Below are 17197 nucleotides of genomic sequence, written 5' to 3' on the forward strand. Positions count from 1 at the left end.
AACCTTTTTGGCACCAGGGACCAGTGTTCCTGTGAGAATCTAATGCCTGATGATCTGAGGTGGAGCTGAGGCGGTGATGCTAGCTGGGGAGCGGCTTCAAATACAGATGAAGCTTTGCTCGCTCGCCCACTGCTGACCTCATCCTGGGCTGCCCAGCTCCTGAGAGGACATAAACTAGTACTGGTTCCGGTCCGGGGGTTAGGGACCCCTTCTGTTAACTATGATGGCCTCAAATGCTGTATTATGGAACCTAACATAACAGTTTGCCAAGGCAATCTGGGAAATTAACAAGGAAAGGAAAGTGCTGGTAGTGACCATAAGAATCCATATAATAATTCCATTTAACCCTAAAACTAAAATTGTGGTTAACTGTTCAATGTTAAACCTAAAAACTTAAATGAAAAAAATGGAAATTTCTTTTTGAGGGAAGACTTTAGGAAAGGTACCTTCTACAGAGAAAATAAAAACCAATTCTCAAATACATCAAGAAAAATAATACTTTATAAGAAGAGTACTTACAAAGCAAGGCTACTCAAAACATATTGTACGTGCTCACATTCATCTGGGAATGATGTGCTGGCTGATGTAAAACAGCAAAGTGCAGTCTGAAGAACTTGAAGCTGTGGCAAAGGGACCTGCCATCTTCCAGCATAATCTTCAACCACCTGATAGGAAAGCAATCCAAAAGTACATTTTTTTTTAAACTTGGATAAAATGTACTACATAATACATTTAAATGTACTACATAATACATAATATAATATTAGTTAAGCATGAACACACATGATTGGGTGGGAGCTCCATATTGTTTGTTTTCATGGTAAACATCTGAAAATTAACCATTATCTTTAAAAATGTGGAAAAGAACATTATATGAATGACTGTACTGTTCAGCTGCTAAATCTTTACCAAACTTTGTAACATGCATACTCTTCACTTCCTATATCATGCTTGTCAAAATACCAGTTATCAAATATTAAAACAGCTAGACAGCAAAATATAGTCATAAAGAAAATCAGAAATGATTATGCATTATTATTATCATTATTTGTAAGACTGAACTCTAAGCATTCTGGCAACAAGTGAGAATTAAAGATATAGTGACATGATGTTCTCATTATGAAAATTTAAACTGTACTATATTATGGAGAAAATAGTCCATAACATAGTTTTGGCTCTGTCACTTGTTTTAGGTCATCTTCCTTCTCTATGCATTAGTTTCCTCACAATAAAATGGAGACACTAATGCTTACCTTGGGATAATTGGAGAAAACATTTTAGAACTATCAATTGCTATAAAATATTGACCTATAATATATATCTAAAAATGTATACCTATAAAATTGTGATCTATAAAATTATGCCAGACTGCTGTATATTTTCAAAAATCATCATATAAAACATATTGGCAAATTATGGCCTACAAGCCAAATTTGGCCTGTTGCCTGTTTCTGTACAATCCATGAGCTAAGAATGGATGTTATATTTTTAAATGGTTGAAAAAAATATTTTGTGATGTGTGAAAATCATATGAAATTCAAATTTCAATGTCCATAAAGTTTTATGAGAACATACCCAGGTTCATCATTTATATATTACCTATAGTTGCTTTCTGGCTACAACAGCTGAGTTGAATAGTAATGACAGAAATCATAAAGCTCACAAAACGTAAAATGTTTAACATCTGCCCCTTTACAGAAAAAGTTTTCCAACACTGATTTAAAAGCTGGGAAAACTAGAGCAGAAGGAAAAAGCCAAGAATATTCAGAGCTTAAGGACTTCTCATACTAATCACTTCCCGTTGGGAGATAATTTTCCAGTCTCTTGTATTTCTATAGCTTTTCAAAGAGAGGCTCTGACTGCCTTCATCTTTTCAAATATATTTATAAGAAACAGCCTTGAAAAATAAAGATGATGTCTCCCTCAAGACCAGTGAGTCTATTTTCTGTCCAGAAAAATCGAGATGTCGTCTCCCTCTGGAGCAAAGGTTAGGCTGATATGCTTGCAGACCTTACAAGAGATTAGGGTTCCCTAAGTTTGGGGTTCCTCGGCTGTGATTAAAACCTACTTTGAGTGAAGAATCTGCTTGAGCCATTCCCAATACATTTATGAGACTTGAGGGGCAAAGGGAACCATCGTGAACTTTGAAGCTCATGCTGCTTGCTGTGCCATGAATAATAAAGTCCTTTATCTCTCACCTACGAGTTTCATGTTTTCTGCCAGCACCCATGATATTGTGGCAGGCTTTAGATAAACTGTCATACCCTTCATAGTTCTTTGACAAACTGCAATACCAGGTAGCTGGCATATGTCTCCAATGTTTCTAGGACCATGTGCCAGTAAAAAAGAAAGCTAGAGAGTATTATTTCTGTGTACTTGTATCCCTTCCAGATCTTATAGCCCTTATTATCTGGAAAGTAAAAATTACTACTAACTATGATAACCCCGAGTAGGACAGACTTTTCTAAAGCACTATAGGCCAAAAAAAGAATGTTAGATAAACATTCTTTTATGTAACATACTTTTGACGAAAGTATCTGACCGACCAGCTTAATTGTCTCTTTTTGGCCACACAACACTATATTGGTACCACATAAAAAACAGGCACCTGACAGTCTCACATTTTTCCTGTTCTCAGTCCCAAATAGTTTGCCCTAATCCATGTCTACTTACAACCTTATTCGTTTCCTATTTGGGGGCTGGGTTTATCTCCTTAGAAGAGAAGCTTCCTACTTTTTCAGCTTCCATTTTCATTATAGCTTTCCGTAACTCACCAACATTTAGCTACTAATACCCAGCCTGATTTTCCTGAGCCCAAATCTAACACAATAAAAGTCCTTGTTGACAACACTTACAATATGTTAGCCACAATACCCTTGAAGGGACATAAACAAAGCTGACTGAAATTTACATATCTTCTTACACTATTTACTGTCACACCAGACACTGCTAATTCACTATAATATTAACATACCACCATAACATTATTTCTTTTAAATATGTTCCTTAAAATATGTAATACTATATATTACATTATCCTTTTACTTTGAATTTTTTCTCCTATGCTACAAGTGCTATCATAAGCACTCAGCTAATAAGAGCTAATAACACAACATCATAATCTGCATGTGCTCTACCTGGCCACAGGACAGTGAGCAACACATCTTTCATTTTTCCTTTTCTTTTATATTCTATTAAGTAACAGATTTAACATAATGGTCAGAATCACGTTGAAGTTGCTGCAAACAAAGAAATAGTATTTACCGGGACCTTTAAAATCAACTATTTACTACAGTTCTAAATTCTCCAAGAAATAGGTCTAAGAAACAGAGACTCAAGATCAGCAGTCCATTAGGGATTGGTAGGAACCTTTTTTTTTTTTTTTTTTTCCATTTTGAAGGTCATAACAAACATTACTGCAATGCAATTTACCATAAGGGATATAGCATATACTACACACTGTCATACCTTAATTTACCAAGGCAAATTACTGTGAGAATGAACACAGATTTATTCTCTGTTAAAACTGTCAAAATATCACACCCCGGGGGCGCCAGGCCCTGGGTGCACGCCCCGCCTTGAGAGATTCAGTTCTTAAGGGGAAACAGCAACATCCATAGGTCAGGGGTGGAAGTGGGGGAGGGGGGAATTAAGAAGGAGAAATAAAACTGTTAAAATAGAAACTAAATGTAAACTTATTAAGTTAAAATTACATTCATTGTTTAGGGACGCTAAAATGTATCATTTAAATTACTATAGACTGAAATGTATCCCCCTAAAATTTATGTGTTAAAGTCTTCACACCCAATGTGACTATATTTGGAGATCGAGTTTTAAGGGGAGAATTAAGCTAAATGATGTTGTAGGTTAGGGGTCCTACTCAGACAAGACTGGTAGCCTTGTAAGAGGAAAAGATCTCCTCCTTCCATTCTACCTTCCCCACTCCCTCCCACCCCACCCTCCCTCACCACTTCCCACTCCACCCCCTCCCCACCCCACCATGGGCCATGGTGATGCCCAAAGAGAAGGCAGCTGTCTGCAAGCCAGGAAGAGAGACTTCACTAGAACCTGCCCATGCTGACGTCCTGATCTCAAACTTCCAGCCTCCAGAACTGTGAGAAAATAAATTTCTGTTGTTCAAGCTACCAAATTTGATATTTTGTTATGGTAACTGGAGCTGACAAATACACAAATGCATAAAAATAATAGAAATGTAGCAGTTAAAGAACCCCAAAAATATAATGTGGTCAAATAAAATACGGTTATCTGTTTCTTAACTGATAGCTCTCATTTTTTCTAATACAACAATGAAGACTGCCAAACACAAATTTGTCACTGAGCAAACAATCCTCTTGATTTCTAAATCCAAGTAATAATAAACTAGATCATTAACACAGTATCAAGCATGACTGCATTTCTATTGGTTGCGCATTCACATCCTTGTCATTTTCCACCTTGAAGTCTCCCACTGTCATCAACTTTCAATATTTTATACACCTCGCTGAGTTCACAGGCGTAAGTAAAGCTGTTCACTAATGTTAATTTCATCATTTGTTTACAGTGAATCCATCCACTTTCTAAATCTGATTAACAAACCAGAAAACACATTACTATTACCTTCCATTATAAGAGACTCAAAAAATGGCTACATTGCATACCTGTATTAATCTGGTGAACAAAGATTAACACAATCTATACATTCAATGAATGTGTTAGTTTTCTACGTGGCTAAAATAAACACGGTAAGAAACATTAAGTTAGTCTTTTCCCCACCCCATCAGTATGATTATGTTATTCACTTGAAATGTAGCCACTGTATGTGTGTGTACACACACATACACACACACACACACACACACACACACACACACACACACACACACAAATATTCCCTAGTTTTGTCCACTGAGAAGATCTAGGAGTGATGACATTCCAAGAGCAATATGCACACTTAGGGGCAAAATCTTGGTTTCTAAACACTATTCTCCAAAAAAGGGAACTTGGGCTCCTATAGCCCTCCCCTAGCAGGGCTGGTGCAGGGAAAATACAAGGAGACTGGAACATTCTGTGGTGTCAGAAAGTAATGAAATGCTGAAAAAACGATGGGATGCAGAAACACAGGAGCCAAGTGGAAAGAGCTCCTAATGACTAAAGCTGGAACAACTTAAGCAACAAAATAAATGATAATATTGGACTTTAATCCATAGAACCAGATAAATTTCCATGAGTCTATACTGATATAAATAATCAAATAAATAAATGCTAGAGATGAGACAGCTCTTCCTCACAATAGAATGCCAATAAAGATCATAGCAGGATAAAAAAGAAATAGAGAATCACCATCAGACAAATACAGAGTAATGACTGTTGCAGACAAGATCCATGGATCAACACTAATATTACATGTGAAAGTTTGAGCAGATGCAGGATCTGCTGTCTCAAAGTATCTCCCTCAAGACATTTATCAACTACAAAGAAATAGTAGCTTTAGAGCAGAGAAACCTGCCCCCCCACACACACAAACTTAAACAAGCCATCAAGGGAAATAAGACAAGAAAACACATCATTATCATAAATCTCTTGATATGATACACCAAGAAAGACACAATGGCATTTTTGTGGTACTTTTGCCAAAAAAATGCATAAACTCATTCCAATCATGAGAAATCATCAAACTAGAGAGTATTCTACAAGAAAACTGATCAGTACTCTTCAAACATGTCAGGGTCATCAAAGACAAGGAAAAACTGAAGAATTGTTACAGACTAGAAGAGACAAAAGGGAAATAACAGCTAAATACAACATGAGATCAGAGATAATATCCTGGAATAGAAAAAGCATTAGTGGATAAACCGGTAAATTTCTAATAAGGTCTATAATTTAGTGAATACTATATCCGTTATTTTCCTGTTCTTGATAACTGTACTGTTTTCTCCAAGTATAAAAATTAGCTCAATTTTTTTAAAATTTAAAAATAAATTATTTTGTTCCAACTCTTCCCCTCAAATTTCAATGTTCTCATTTATTTTCTGGAGGCTAATTTTATATTTACTTTCCCTACTTTGTTACCTGATTACACAGCAAGATCTACCCTTGCCTATGGATATTTTTTAAGAGTCGGATGGAAAAATGAAGCAAGTACCTTGGCAGCACTGTGGAAAAAGTATAGATTTTGGAATTAGACCTGGCTTTGTCATTTACTAACTGTAATATTAGCAAAGTTATTATACTTCTCAATCTAACTTTTCTACAAAGTGAATTTAACATTTAATCACAGAACTACTGAAGAACTAAGTAAACTATATATGAAAATCTAGGGTAATTCCTGACACCTAACAAACAAGAACTATTATTACCAACACACTTTGTTTTAAGAAAATGGTGAGGTAATCTTACTTTGGTAACTATTTCATTGCATCAATCTGCACTGCTTAATGATTTGTCTCCAAGTGTGATTAATTACAACAAATTGCGCTCACTTTTGGCAAGAAGACAGGCCACTCTCAGTCTATTCAGAGCTACTGCTGAGTTTCAACTATTTAGCTCAATACTCATTGACAAATGAAGCATATCCTAGATACAGCAATACCAATAAAACACTTCATGCTTAAACAGATACCTGAAGAATCTTTTTTTTTCCTTCCAGTTTTACACTGGAATCAAGATGATAAAGAAAAGCTTTGTTCAAGATAGGAAGAGTCACTTACCATTTGACTTTTTCTATCAGGATTATCATTGAAAGAAAATCTATAATTAAAGTTATATTTTAAAAACCATCAAAATGGTTTAGAAGTAGATTCTAATAAGTTAAAATTGTTGGGAATCTGCAAAGGGCATAATCTTTAGTAGCAAGCAACCTAAAACCCAGTTCTTTTGGGGGTCTCAATAAAGCATACTATTTAAGCTCACTACAGCTTAATATTACTGTAACATTAAGGTGTTTAATAGGTTCTATGAATGTAATAAGCTAATCTTTTTTTACAAAATAGAAAACAGAATAAGCATCCCAAATTTAATATTCCTTATAATCTTACTATTAAAAGGAATCTCCGTGATCATCTAGTGGAAGCTACTAACCATAGCCGGAATATCCATTACAATATCACACCCAGAAGGTTCTCAACTCCTCTTGAGTTTCCTGCATCCATATAGTATGACGCAGGCCAGGGTCCTCCACATGGCTGCCTGAGTATATGCTTAAAGACCCAACTTTCTTCTTAAGTAGATACAAAGAAGGTAAGAGTAAGCTCATTTTTAAGAGTTTAGATAAATTTTGATCCCTGCCAATTTTTCATGAGATTCCAGACTCACTAGAGAGAGTAAATATTTAACGCTTCCCTCATAAACATTAAAATTGACACAGAGACAAGGGAACGCCAAAATATATGCATACGTAAATGTATATTAACATCAAATGGAAATGTGGACTAAAGAAAACTCTGTGTACCTGCAGCTAGTAGTATCCACAGATGTGTGTGCACATGATAATGTCTCAACTAGCATGGCTTAAGCAGAACTCTGTATCTGACTTCAATTTAGAATGGCCTGGCCACTCAGAGTATTGTAAGTTTAGCTGAGGCACTGGTTACTTTATTCATTTTTTTAAATGTCTTCTAGTCGCATAGGTTTTTTAGACACTAGTAGGTGGAAACTTTTTTTGTTCCTTCTGTCTGGTTTTTCGACAAAGACTACAAGCCAAGAAGAATAAATTGAAAAGTTGGTTAAGTTCCATATATAGGTCTTATAACACTAGTATGTGAACGTTTAGCCTTTAAATCATTAGTTTTAGCTTAATTCAGCTGAGCTAATTCAGTCCCTCTCTCTCTTATTAATTCTGTTCTCAAAGAGCAGCTCTTAGATTCATGTTACTTGTCCAAAAGCTTCTAGAGTCACTGTCATGATATGGTCTCAAGTAGCTTCTGAGATTGGTAAGTACATAAATCTAATCAAAGCTGTAGATGTCAAGATTTCCTCTGAGCTCAACGAAGATGGCCGATAAATTTTATCAAGTGAACAGATAAAGAAGGGTCAGGTTCCTTATTATATAGGGCATAAATCAGTTTTTTAGGCTAAGGCAGAAGAAAAAATGAAATTATTACAAATTCAAAGACCAAAAGGGAAAATTTAAAGGTCTGTGCCTCAAGCACTAATTTTAGGTACCAGGTTTGCTCAGTCTCAAGAATTAATTTTTTTTTTTTAAATGATGATACACTTGCAATTAAAATAACAGTTGGAGGGTTAAAAAAATAAAAGGAGGTCATGTTGATTAAGAAAGAAGAGAGGGAATTCCTTAAGAATAACTTCATTTTTAGAAACTAGACTAGACAGATATGAAAAAAATATATAGACCAGAACTATCTGTTCTTAAAAATAGAATAGGGGTGGGGAAGTATTTTAGTTGTTACTCATTAGAAAGGAAGGGTAACTGGTGCCAAAGGTACCTAACAGAGGGGTAGAAGGTAACTGTAGGATGGAAATTGGAGTGAACCAGACTGGAAATCCAACTATGGCAAGATGCTCTTTTAAGGAAATAGAAAGTCCATAAGAGCAAATGAAAAAAAAAAAAAAAAAAAACACACCTTGAAAACTGAGATTGCTATGTAAGGCAACATAAAGTCTGTACAGATTTGAAAGGTAAAAAGCAGCTAGATTACCTTAAAATATCTGAAGTATTTCAGATACACTTCAAATGACTACAGATGCTCTTTGACTTACAATGGAGTTACATTGAGATAAACTGATTGTAAGTTGAAAATACTATAAGTCGGAAATGCATTTAGTCACCTAACCTACCAAATACCACAGCTTAGCTTAGCCTAGCCTACCTTAAACATGCACAGAACACTTACATTAACCTACATTGGGCAAAATCCTATTTTATAGTAAAGTACCGAGGACCTCATGTAATTTATTGAATACTGCACTGAAAGTAAAAAACAGAATGGTTGTGTGGGTACTCACCATTAACATACAAAACTGAAAGCACACTGGCACAGAGATAGGCCATTTTGTAGACATGATGAGATGCCAAAACACAAAACACAATATCCAAAAAGCAGTGGCAACGCAGTACACTGTAGACTTGGTTGTTTACTCTCATGATCGCATGGCTGACTGGAAGCTGTGGCTAGCTGCTGCTACCCAGCATCACAAGAAAGTCTCTGACCACATACTTCTAGTCCAGGAAAAGACCAAAATTCAAAGTTCAAAGTAGTACGATTGCTACTGAATGCATAGTGCTTTTGCACTGTCCTGACATTGAAATATCGTAAGTGGAACCACTGTTAAGTCAGAGACCATGTGTAGTTATTACAGAAGGCAATGGACGGTATGACATGGTACCACAAAGGAAAGAGCCCCAAGAACTCAAGGTTAGTCCTCTGGGAGTGAATAAGGAAAAGCAACACTAAAGAAAAAGAAAACAGGAGGTCAGTCCTAGGTTTGATGTCGAGCTGGTAAGATTTTCTTAAGTCATGAGGTGAGAGTAGGCAAAATCTATTTGATAATGAATACTTTTTGATGAACTCAGAATTCTCTGACTTTCATTTCTGACTTTATGGGAGATCTTATAAGAGATAATCAAGAATATTAAAACCTGGGCCCAAAAGCAAAGAGAGGAAAAGGAAGACAGGAGTGGCCAACTTAAGAATAGGCTAAAATGTAAACAAAAACAAAACCCAAATATGTTTATCTGAAATAGCATATCCTACTGTTGCTGAAAGGAATATGACAAAAAGGAATGTTTACACTGCCAATGAAGTAGAACAAATTATGTATGGCCTAGAATAGTTAAAAGAAGAGTGAGAAAAGATCTAGATGAATAAGTGACAGCAGAAATATTGTCTTCACTGGCCTCCTATGTGAGCAGCCATCAGAAACATTAAAAGCAGCTTTATTTCAGGTACCAATTTATGGTTATTATACAAATAATACAAATATGGGGCACGACAGCAGTGCTTTTACGATTTTGGCTCAATAAGCCTAAAAATTTCGGGCGGAGTGGCAAAAGCCAAGTTAATATAAGACTAAAAATGACTGAGCACAAGGTTGGGGGCAGAGAAATCCAGAGACAAGGACAGAACACTGAGGCTGAGGAGACTGTGCACTACACTAAGTTAAGTAATGAACTCTTTACAAGAGGCAATATAGAAAAGCTGAGCCACTAAATGGAATCCACACCTACTGCAGCACACAAGTACTAGGACAGCACAAAACAAATGGATATTCAAACCTAATATGAAGGAAATCTGAAGAAGGAAACATTAAGTAAGACCTGGTGCCAGGGGCTGCCAGCCATGGAAATTTTTAAACTATGCAAGACAGAATTCAGATACAACTGAAGTAGGTATATTCAAGAAAGTAGGTATATTCAGGTTAAGTGCTCCTACCCCACAAAAAATACAGTAAGCATACAGTGGCTCAATTAACCACTTGAATTTTCCCAATAAAACTTAAGTACAAGTTATAGACTTTGGCAGTTGGCACAACTGACTGGTACTCTCGCAAAGTTGAAACAAAAACTGACTTAGTACCCTGTTTTTCTGCACCATATTCCCTCTGATATCACTAAATCCTACTGGCAAAAGTCGTGTCAGTCAACTCTACTATGTACTAAATTCAAGGAATTACTAGTGTTTCTAAATTTAGTGGGTACTGGGCTGGGCAGAGTAATAAATGTTTGCCCTACTGACCTTCTGGAGTCTTAAAAAAGGTTAAGACACACAAGAGATTGGAGGTTAAATAATAATGTTTTAGAAGTACAAAAGAAGCCACTCTCAATCAGAAGAAAACATCCAAGCTACAGCTCCTAAAAAATCCCCACCTCTAACCATGGAGGCATATGAGAGACCCATTGGCTCTGATTAAGCAATATTCTGGAAAGGGAGGACTTCGGGATCTTAACTTCTTTGGACTTTAGACTTTAATTTCTCTTTATGAATGTGATAATAGGAGATAATTTATTTGATCAACTTTGATACATTATTATTTTTATTGACATTTGGTCCCCTGTCCCCAAATTAAAACCTGAAAGGAAATTTTAAACTCAAAAATTATCATAGGTAAATTAATTCTCAACAGAAGCAGCCTCTGTTAAAAAGCCATATACTCTAAGTACTGAAGTATTGCTAAAAAGAGGAAAGAAATTTTGAGTCCTGTATTTCAATAAACTTTCTCTTCAGTTACCTGAAAATGCATTGTTCTTAAATAGGAATGAGTATCCTCAAGATTAATAAAAATGTCCATTAACAATCTCTGTTCCTTTTTTTTTTAGAATGCACTAACTCTTCAAACCAATAGTCAAAACTCTACTACTGATCCTTTAATTGTCTCTTCTACCATTTACTGTTAATACTACCACCATATTCCCAGACATTTACACTAGAAACCTAATAATGCAATTTCATAAAATTCTTTGTGCCTTGTCTCCACATTCAACTAGATGCTAAACATTTCATTTCCATATTTTATTGAAACTGTTCCTGTCCCTTCATTTTCACTGCCACTACCCAGCTAGGCCCTCAATTACTCTCTTGCTGAAATACTGCAATTGCTTCCTTTTTTTATCTAGGCTTTCGTTCTTTACCTCCTTTTGTCCAGCTTAAAACAAAATTTATGACTAATGATGGCACTGCTTTGCCCTTAAACCTTCAGATCTTCCTACGAAATTCAAACTCCTAAGCGAAGATCTGGACCAATCTATTTTTCTAATTATAATACTCGTAAATACTTACTTTTCTGAGTACACGTTGTAGTCCAGTGTATACCTTTGGTATGCATCAGAATCACCTGGAAAGCTTATGAAAAACAGAGACTGCTGGGCCCCAGCCCAAGTTTTGGATCCTGCAAAACTGAGGTGGAGCCAAGAATTGACATTACTGAGGTGTCCTGGGGGTGCTCCTACCACCAGGCTGGGTAAGCACGCTTTGAAGAACCATGACTCTAGACAATTAACTACCCCCAATCATAAATACACCATGCCGTCCACCTTTTCACAAATTATCCACTCTCCTTATAATGTCCTCCTACCCATACCACTTCCTTTTTTATGCCTATATTTTATACTAACGATTCTGTAAGACTCAATTCAAAGTTATTTCATCCACTAAAACTTTCCCAAATTATCTCTATTAGAAATACTGTAGTCTCTCCGAGTGAACTTTCAGAAGACTTAATATACATTGTTTTATTATATAAATACCTAACCACTATGCTGTGCACCTGAAATACAAAACATTGAATGTCAACTGTAATTGAAAAAAAAAATTAATATATATATTGTTGTAGTGGCACTACTCACCAGTTTCACTGTTTTAGGAATTATTGATATTTACTCATTCATTTATTCAAACCTTATTGAATACAAGTACCCTGATGCTTAGTAGGGTACAAATAAATACTGGATGGTGTTAAGTACCTTAAAAACCAATACAACACAAGGTAAGGGAGTAGTAGAGGTGGAATGCTACTGTATACTTTATCTGAAATGTTCAGAGAAGGCCTCCATTTCTTTTATAAAAGGAAACTGGAAGAGAGTTCTAGAGCAAACATACACATATCCAAATGAAAAGTATTTCTGGCTGACAAAACAAAAGCCAAGTGCAAAGGCCAAGAGACAATAACATACTTATTCAAGTTGAAAGAGGGGCAAAAATGGTAAGTAGTGGAAGCACAGAGTAATGAGAGACAAGTCAAAGAGCTAGACAGGGACCAGATCACGAAGTCCCTGCAGTCAATTTTAAGAATGTGGGCTTTGACTTTGAGATAGAAAATCATGGAAGGTTTAGAAGAGAGCTCACTCACTTCTTTAAAAGGACTACCCTTGGCTGTGTGGAGAATAAACTGTGAAAAACTGGAAGCAGGGAAATAAAATAATCCAGGAGAAAGATGGCTGTGGTTTGGACCAAGGTCATAACAGTCAACACAGTAGTCAGATAAAACTTTTCTCCCTTACTAGATGATTCAGCTCCTTGAGAGCAGGAGTTGTGACCCTTTACTCCTAAATTCCCTATAATCATTAGGGTGAAGCATTTCACATAGTACCGAGCCAATTTTTTTCTTTTGGCAATACTTTCTACAACACTTTTATCATACTTTATCTAGGTCTATGCCTAAAATAATTAAAGGTAATTCACTTGATATTAAGAAAAATTACATACTGTCAGACAGATACATATGCAGCGTTTTATAAGCATCTACTATGAACACTTAACAGTTGTTGAAGTTAACTTCAAAATATAAAAGACAAATCTCAAGAGTTAAAAGACAAAATGGCTTCAGATAATATAATTTTTAAGAAACTGTCGATAGAATAATTTCATTTTTTTTTTCATAAAATCAAGAGTTAAGGGACTACACAGTCAGAGTTAAGTGCCAACAAGGGAAGCAAAAATTGCATATCCATTCTTAAGTTCATAAACACAGGATGACATAGTAAGAAATCAAAATAAAAAAGCATGAATGAGTTTTAAGATTTTTACAACCCATTTCTACCTAAATTTTTTCACAACTTTCTTCTCTCTTGATTTAAGCTATGTACGCTCACTGTAGCAAATGTAATAGATGAAAAAAAATCATACATCATTGTACTGCCCACATATAAACACTATTAACATCTTAGTATATTTCCCTTTTTTAGCTGTGTGATTTGGTGTTAGTTGATTAACCTCTCTGAATCTCAGATGCATCATTAATAAAATGAAGATAAAAACAGTCCCTGTCTCACAGAGTTGTCATAAAGAATAAATGAGAATCTAGGACAGGAGCTGACAAACTTTTTCTTAAAGGGCCAGAAAGCAGCTAATGTCACACATTCTCCATCCCAACCACTCAACATGGCTGTTGTATCATGAAAGCAGCCACAGAAAATATAAATAGGCATATGCCAATAACGTTTTATTTGCAAAAAACAGGTAGTGCTTCTTATATCACAATGACTTACAGCAAAGGTCCATAACCTTTTGGGGTGTTTGGATTGTTGTTGGGCTGTGCTTGTTTAGCAAGTTTTGAAATTCTTAAGAGAATCTGATAAAAACAAAAAATGAACAAATGATGTTAGACCTGCTCACCAAGAAAATGCAAATATAACTTTTTGCAAATAATTTCAGATAATTCACAGACTTCTGGAAGTATATGAATGGTTCCGAAGGATTATCATCAAGAAATCGTGTTTCTAGTGAAGCAGCTCATTTGATTTTTCTTTATAGCACTTTCCTCCTCTAAAATTATGTGAATACAGTGGGAATGGACTAGCCTAATTAAAATTGTGTAATCCTGTTACAAATTTTTCTACCTAATTTTTTTATTTTCCTTGGTCATTATATAGTTATTGAAAACATCATTTTTAAAGCTGAATAACATTTTAGTTTATGAGAGCTGAGAAGCTTTAAACTATTTTAGATGTTCTAGTTTCTTTTCCATTTTCGATTAATTCCTTTTATTAATTAAAATCGGTGTTATGATGAAGTTCTATGTCCAAATTTATATTTCCTCAGAAATTAATGCTATAAGGAAAATTATCAAGTCAAAAGGTAGAAATTATTTTTAACATTTCTAATATATTTTGGTGAATAATGGTCCAGAAAAGTTGTGATGATTTTTATTCCCACCAGCTGAAAATGAGATATCCATTTCACCACACCCTCATGAGCATGGAATATAAATTTTAGACTTTACTAATGAGTTCTAGAACCTGAGATATCATTAGCAAGAATTTTCAAAGCACGGTAAAAGGACAGATAATCAAATCTAAATGCATATCCATTGTACTCTGGATTACTAAGATTTCCAGATCTTCAAGGTTAAATCTGAATGCCACTGAGACTGAACCTTTAAAATTTAATCACTCAGGATACTCGTCTAAAACATTCTATATCTTTCTGCAAGAACACAAGATAAATAACATAAAATAACTTCTACTGGTTGTAATCATCATAACTCTTGTGAATAACCACTACAGTGGGCCACTGCTTCTGAGAGAAGGATATCCCATTCAAGTGGGCTGGAAAAAATAAAAGCATTGAGAGTCACTTCTTATAGGGAATTTTTGATAGCTCAGTTTGATTTCTTTTCACTTTCTTATATTCATGAACATCTTTAGTTATTGTGCTGCCCTGAGTCTTTTAAAATCACTTCTACTTGGTCAGTAACTTCTTTGGTATGCTATATTGAATAGATGTGCACAAATGCTATAATGAATACCAAATGCATATCCTCAGATGCAATATAATGTGTATATATTAGAATAGCTAAGTACATGGGCTCTTGACAGTCAGACTGGCCAGATTCCAATGTGACTTGTACATACTAGGTATGTTTACTTAGTCAAGCCATTTAATCTCTCTCATCTTAGTTTCCTGATCTGTAAAATGAGAACAATGGTACATATCCTGTAGGACAATGGATTAAATTAGATAAAACAGGTAAAGGACTTATCATAGTACCTGATACACGGTTGAGTTATGTACATCTACAGAGCAATATGAGTTATATACATCTACAGAGCATTCCAATAAAATAACTAAACCTTCCGGATACTAAAACATAACACACACATATTGAATCACTGGCAACAGTGATTAGAGAGTATTTAGAACATTTCAACTTTGGTGTAACCAAAACAGACACTGGTTAATTTTAGTAAACTCCGGTTAGGGAAATATATATTAATAAACTGTTAATATGGTTAATATGTACCTTAGTTATTAGGACATTACATATACCCATATACATGCACAAATTTTCACAAGTGCATAGAGCAATGTTGTATGCCTATTAATATCTACTGATAGAACTACTTCTCTTTCTTCTCTATATTTTCTTTTCACTTCTCTGTACTGTACTATTTTATCCTTACTGGTGCCAGAAAATGAGCCTGTTTTCATACTAATTGTGTTCTCCATGCCTTCCACACAGATAAACACTGCAGAACAAAAGTACAGACTAGTGGTCATCCATAATTGGCACACTCAAATGATTCTGTAGGCCAATTCAGTCTACCACTCTAAGAAGCTACTATTTTAGACCTCCATTTACCTTTCATCTCCAACTACCCCCAAGGTATTCTCAACAGATGAACTTTCCTCCTACCCCAAAGCTCCTACATAAAGGAACCCCCTCCCTTGTGCTTTGAATCTTGTTCTTCCTTTCCTTTTTGGAATCTTATTTTATACATTATCCCCTCCTTCTTTTGTAGATTTATCTCTTCCTTTCAAATGCATGTCTCATCAGATTTTAAACATGCCAAACTCTCATCATTTTAAAAAAATCCTCACCTTCAATACACAACATGTCTCCAGCTCCCACCCATATCTTTCCTTCTCCTTTATAAATTATCTATACTTACTGGCTCTATTTCTTTACCTCTCACTCTTCAAACTACTCCACTCTGACTCCTGCTCCCATCACTACAACAAAATAGCTCTGCTTAAAGTCACCAAAAACCTCCGTGTAACTCAGTGGCTTGCTTGTGATACCAGTTACCATTCACACCATCCTAAAATATTCCCTTCCCATGTCTTCTGTGACACCACAGTTCTTTGGTTTTCTCCAACCTCTTTAATAACTAATCCTTCTCAGACTTCATTTGAAGACACAACCTTTCCTACAAGGCCATTTAACTGTGGAGTTTCTGAAGCTTCACTTCTAAGTCCTTTTCTTTTCCTACTCTATTATTTCTCTCTGTGAGCTCATTCACACACATGGCTTCAAATACCATCCATACAGCTCTGATGACCACATCTCACTTTTGATCTTTGGATTCTGTAAATCCCAACTATCTTTAAGATCTCTCCTTGGATAAGGAAAGTCACCTTGAATTCAATGTGTTCAAACTAAACCAAAGAATCTTAGCAGAGTTCAACTTGCCCAAGAATTCAAAAATAGGCAAAAGCCTCTTATTAGCCCCATCTTACAGTAATCCCCCTCTTATCCCCAGTTTCACTTTCCACAGTTTCAGTTTATCCACGGTTAACTGCAGTCCAAAAATATCAGATGGAAAATTCCAGAAATAAACAATTCATAAGTTTTAAATTACACACCATTCTGAAAAGCATGATATCTTGTGCAGTCTTGCACCTTCCCTCCCAGGACGTGGACCATCCCTTTGTCCAGTGTATCCACCTCACTTCATCTTATCACGTGAGCATTGTATCATTTCACATCATCACAAGAAGGGTGAGTACAGTCCAATAAAAATATT

At 35.5% G+C, this 17197-nt stretch overlaps 1 protein-coding gene across 2 annotated transcripts in view; it reads right to left on the bottom strand.

The window, feature by feature from the left end:
- Positions 1 to 17197, bottom strand: part of ZNF654 (zinc finger protein 654) — a 73619-nt gene that overhangs the window by 48428 nt on the left and 7994 nt on the right. For both annotated transcript variants that reach the window (XM_011356408.2, XM_023528472.1), the window contains exon 2: positions 520 to 665. In XM_011356408.2, the coding sequence (XP_011354710.1) occupies positions 520 to 665 (146 nt within the window). The remainder of the gene's footprint in view (positions 1 to 519; positions 666 to 17197) is intronic.

Source organism: Pteropus vampyrus, unplaced genomic scaffold (genome assembly GCF_000151845.1).
Source record: "Pteropus vampyrus isolate Shadow unplaced genomic scaffold, Pvam_2.0 Scaffold26, whole genome shotgun sequence".
NCBI lineage: Eukaryota > Metazoa > Chordata > Mammalia > Chiroptera > Pteropodidae > Pteropus > Pteropus vampyrus.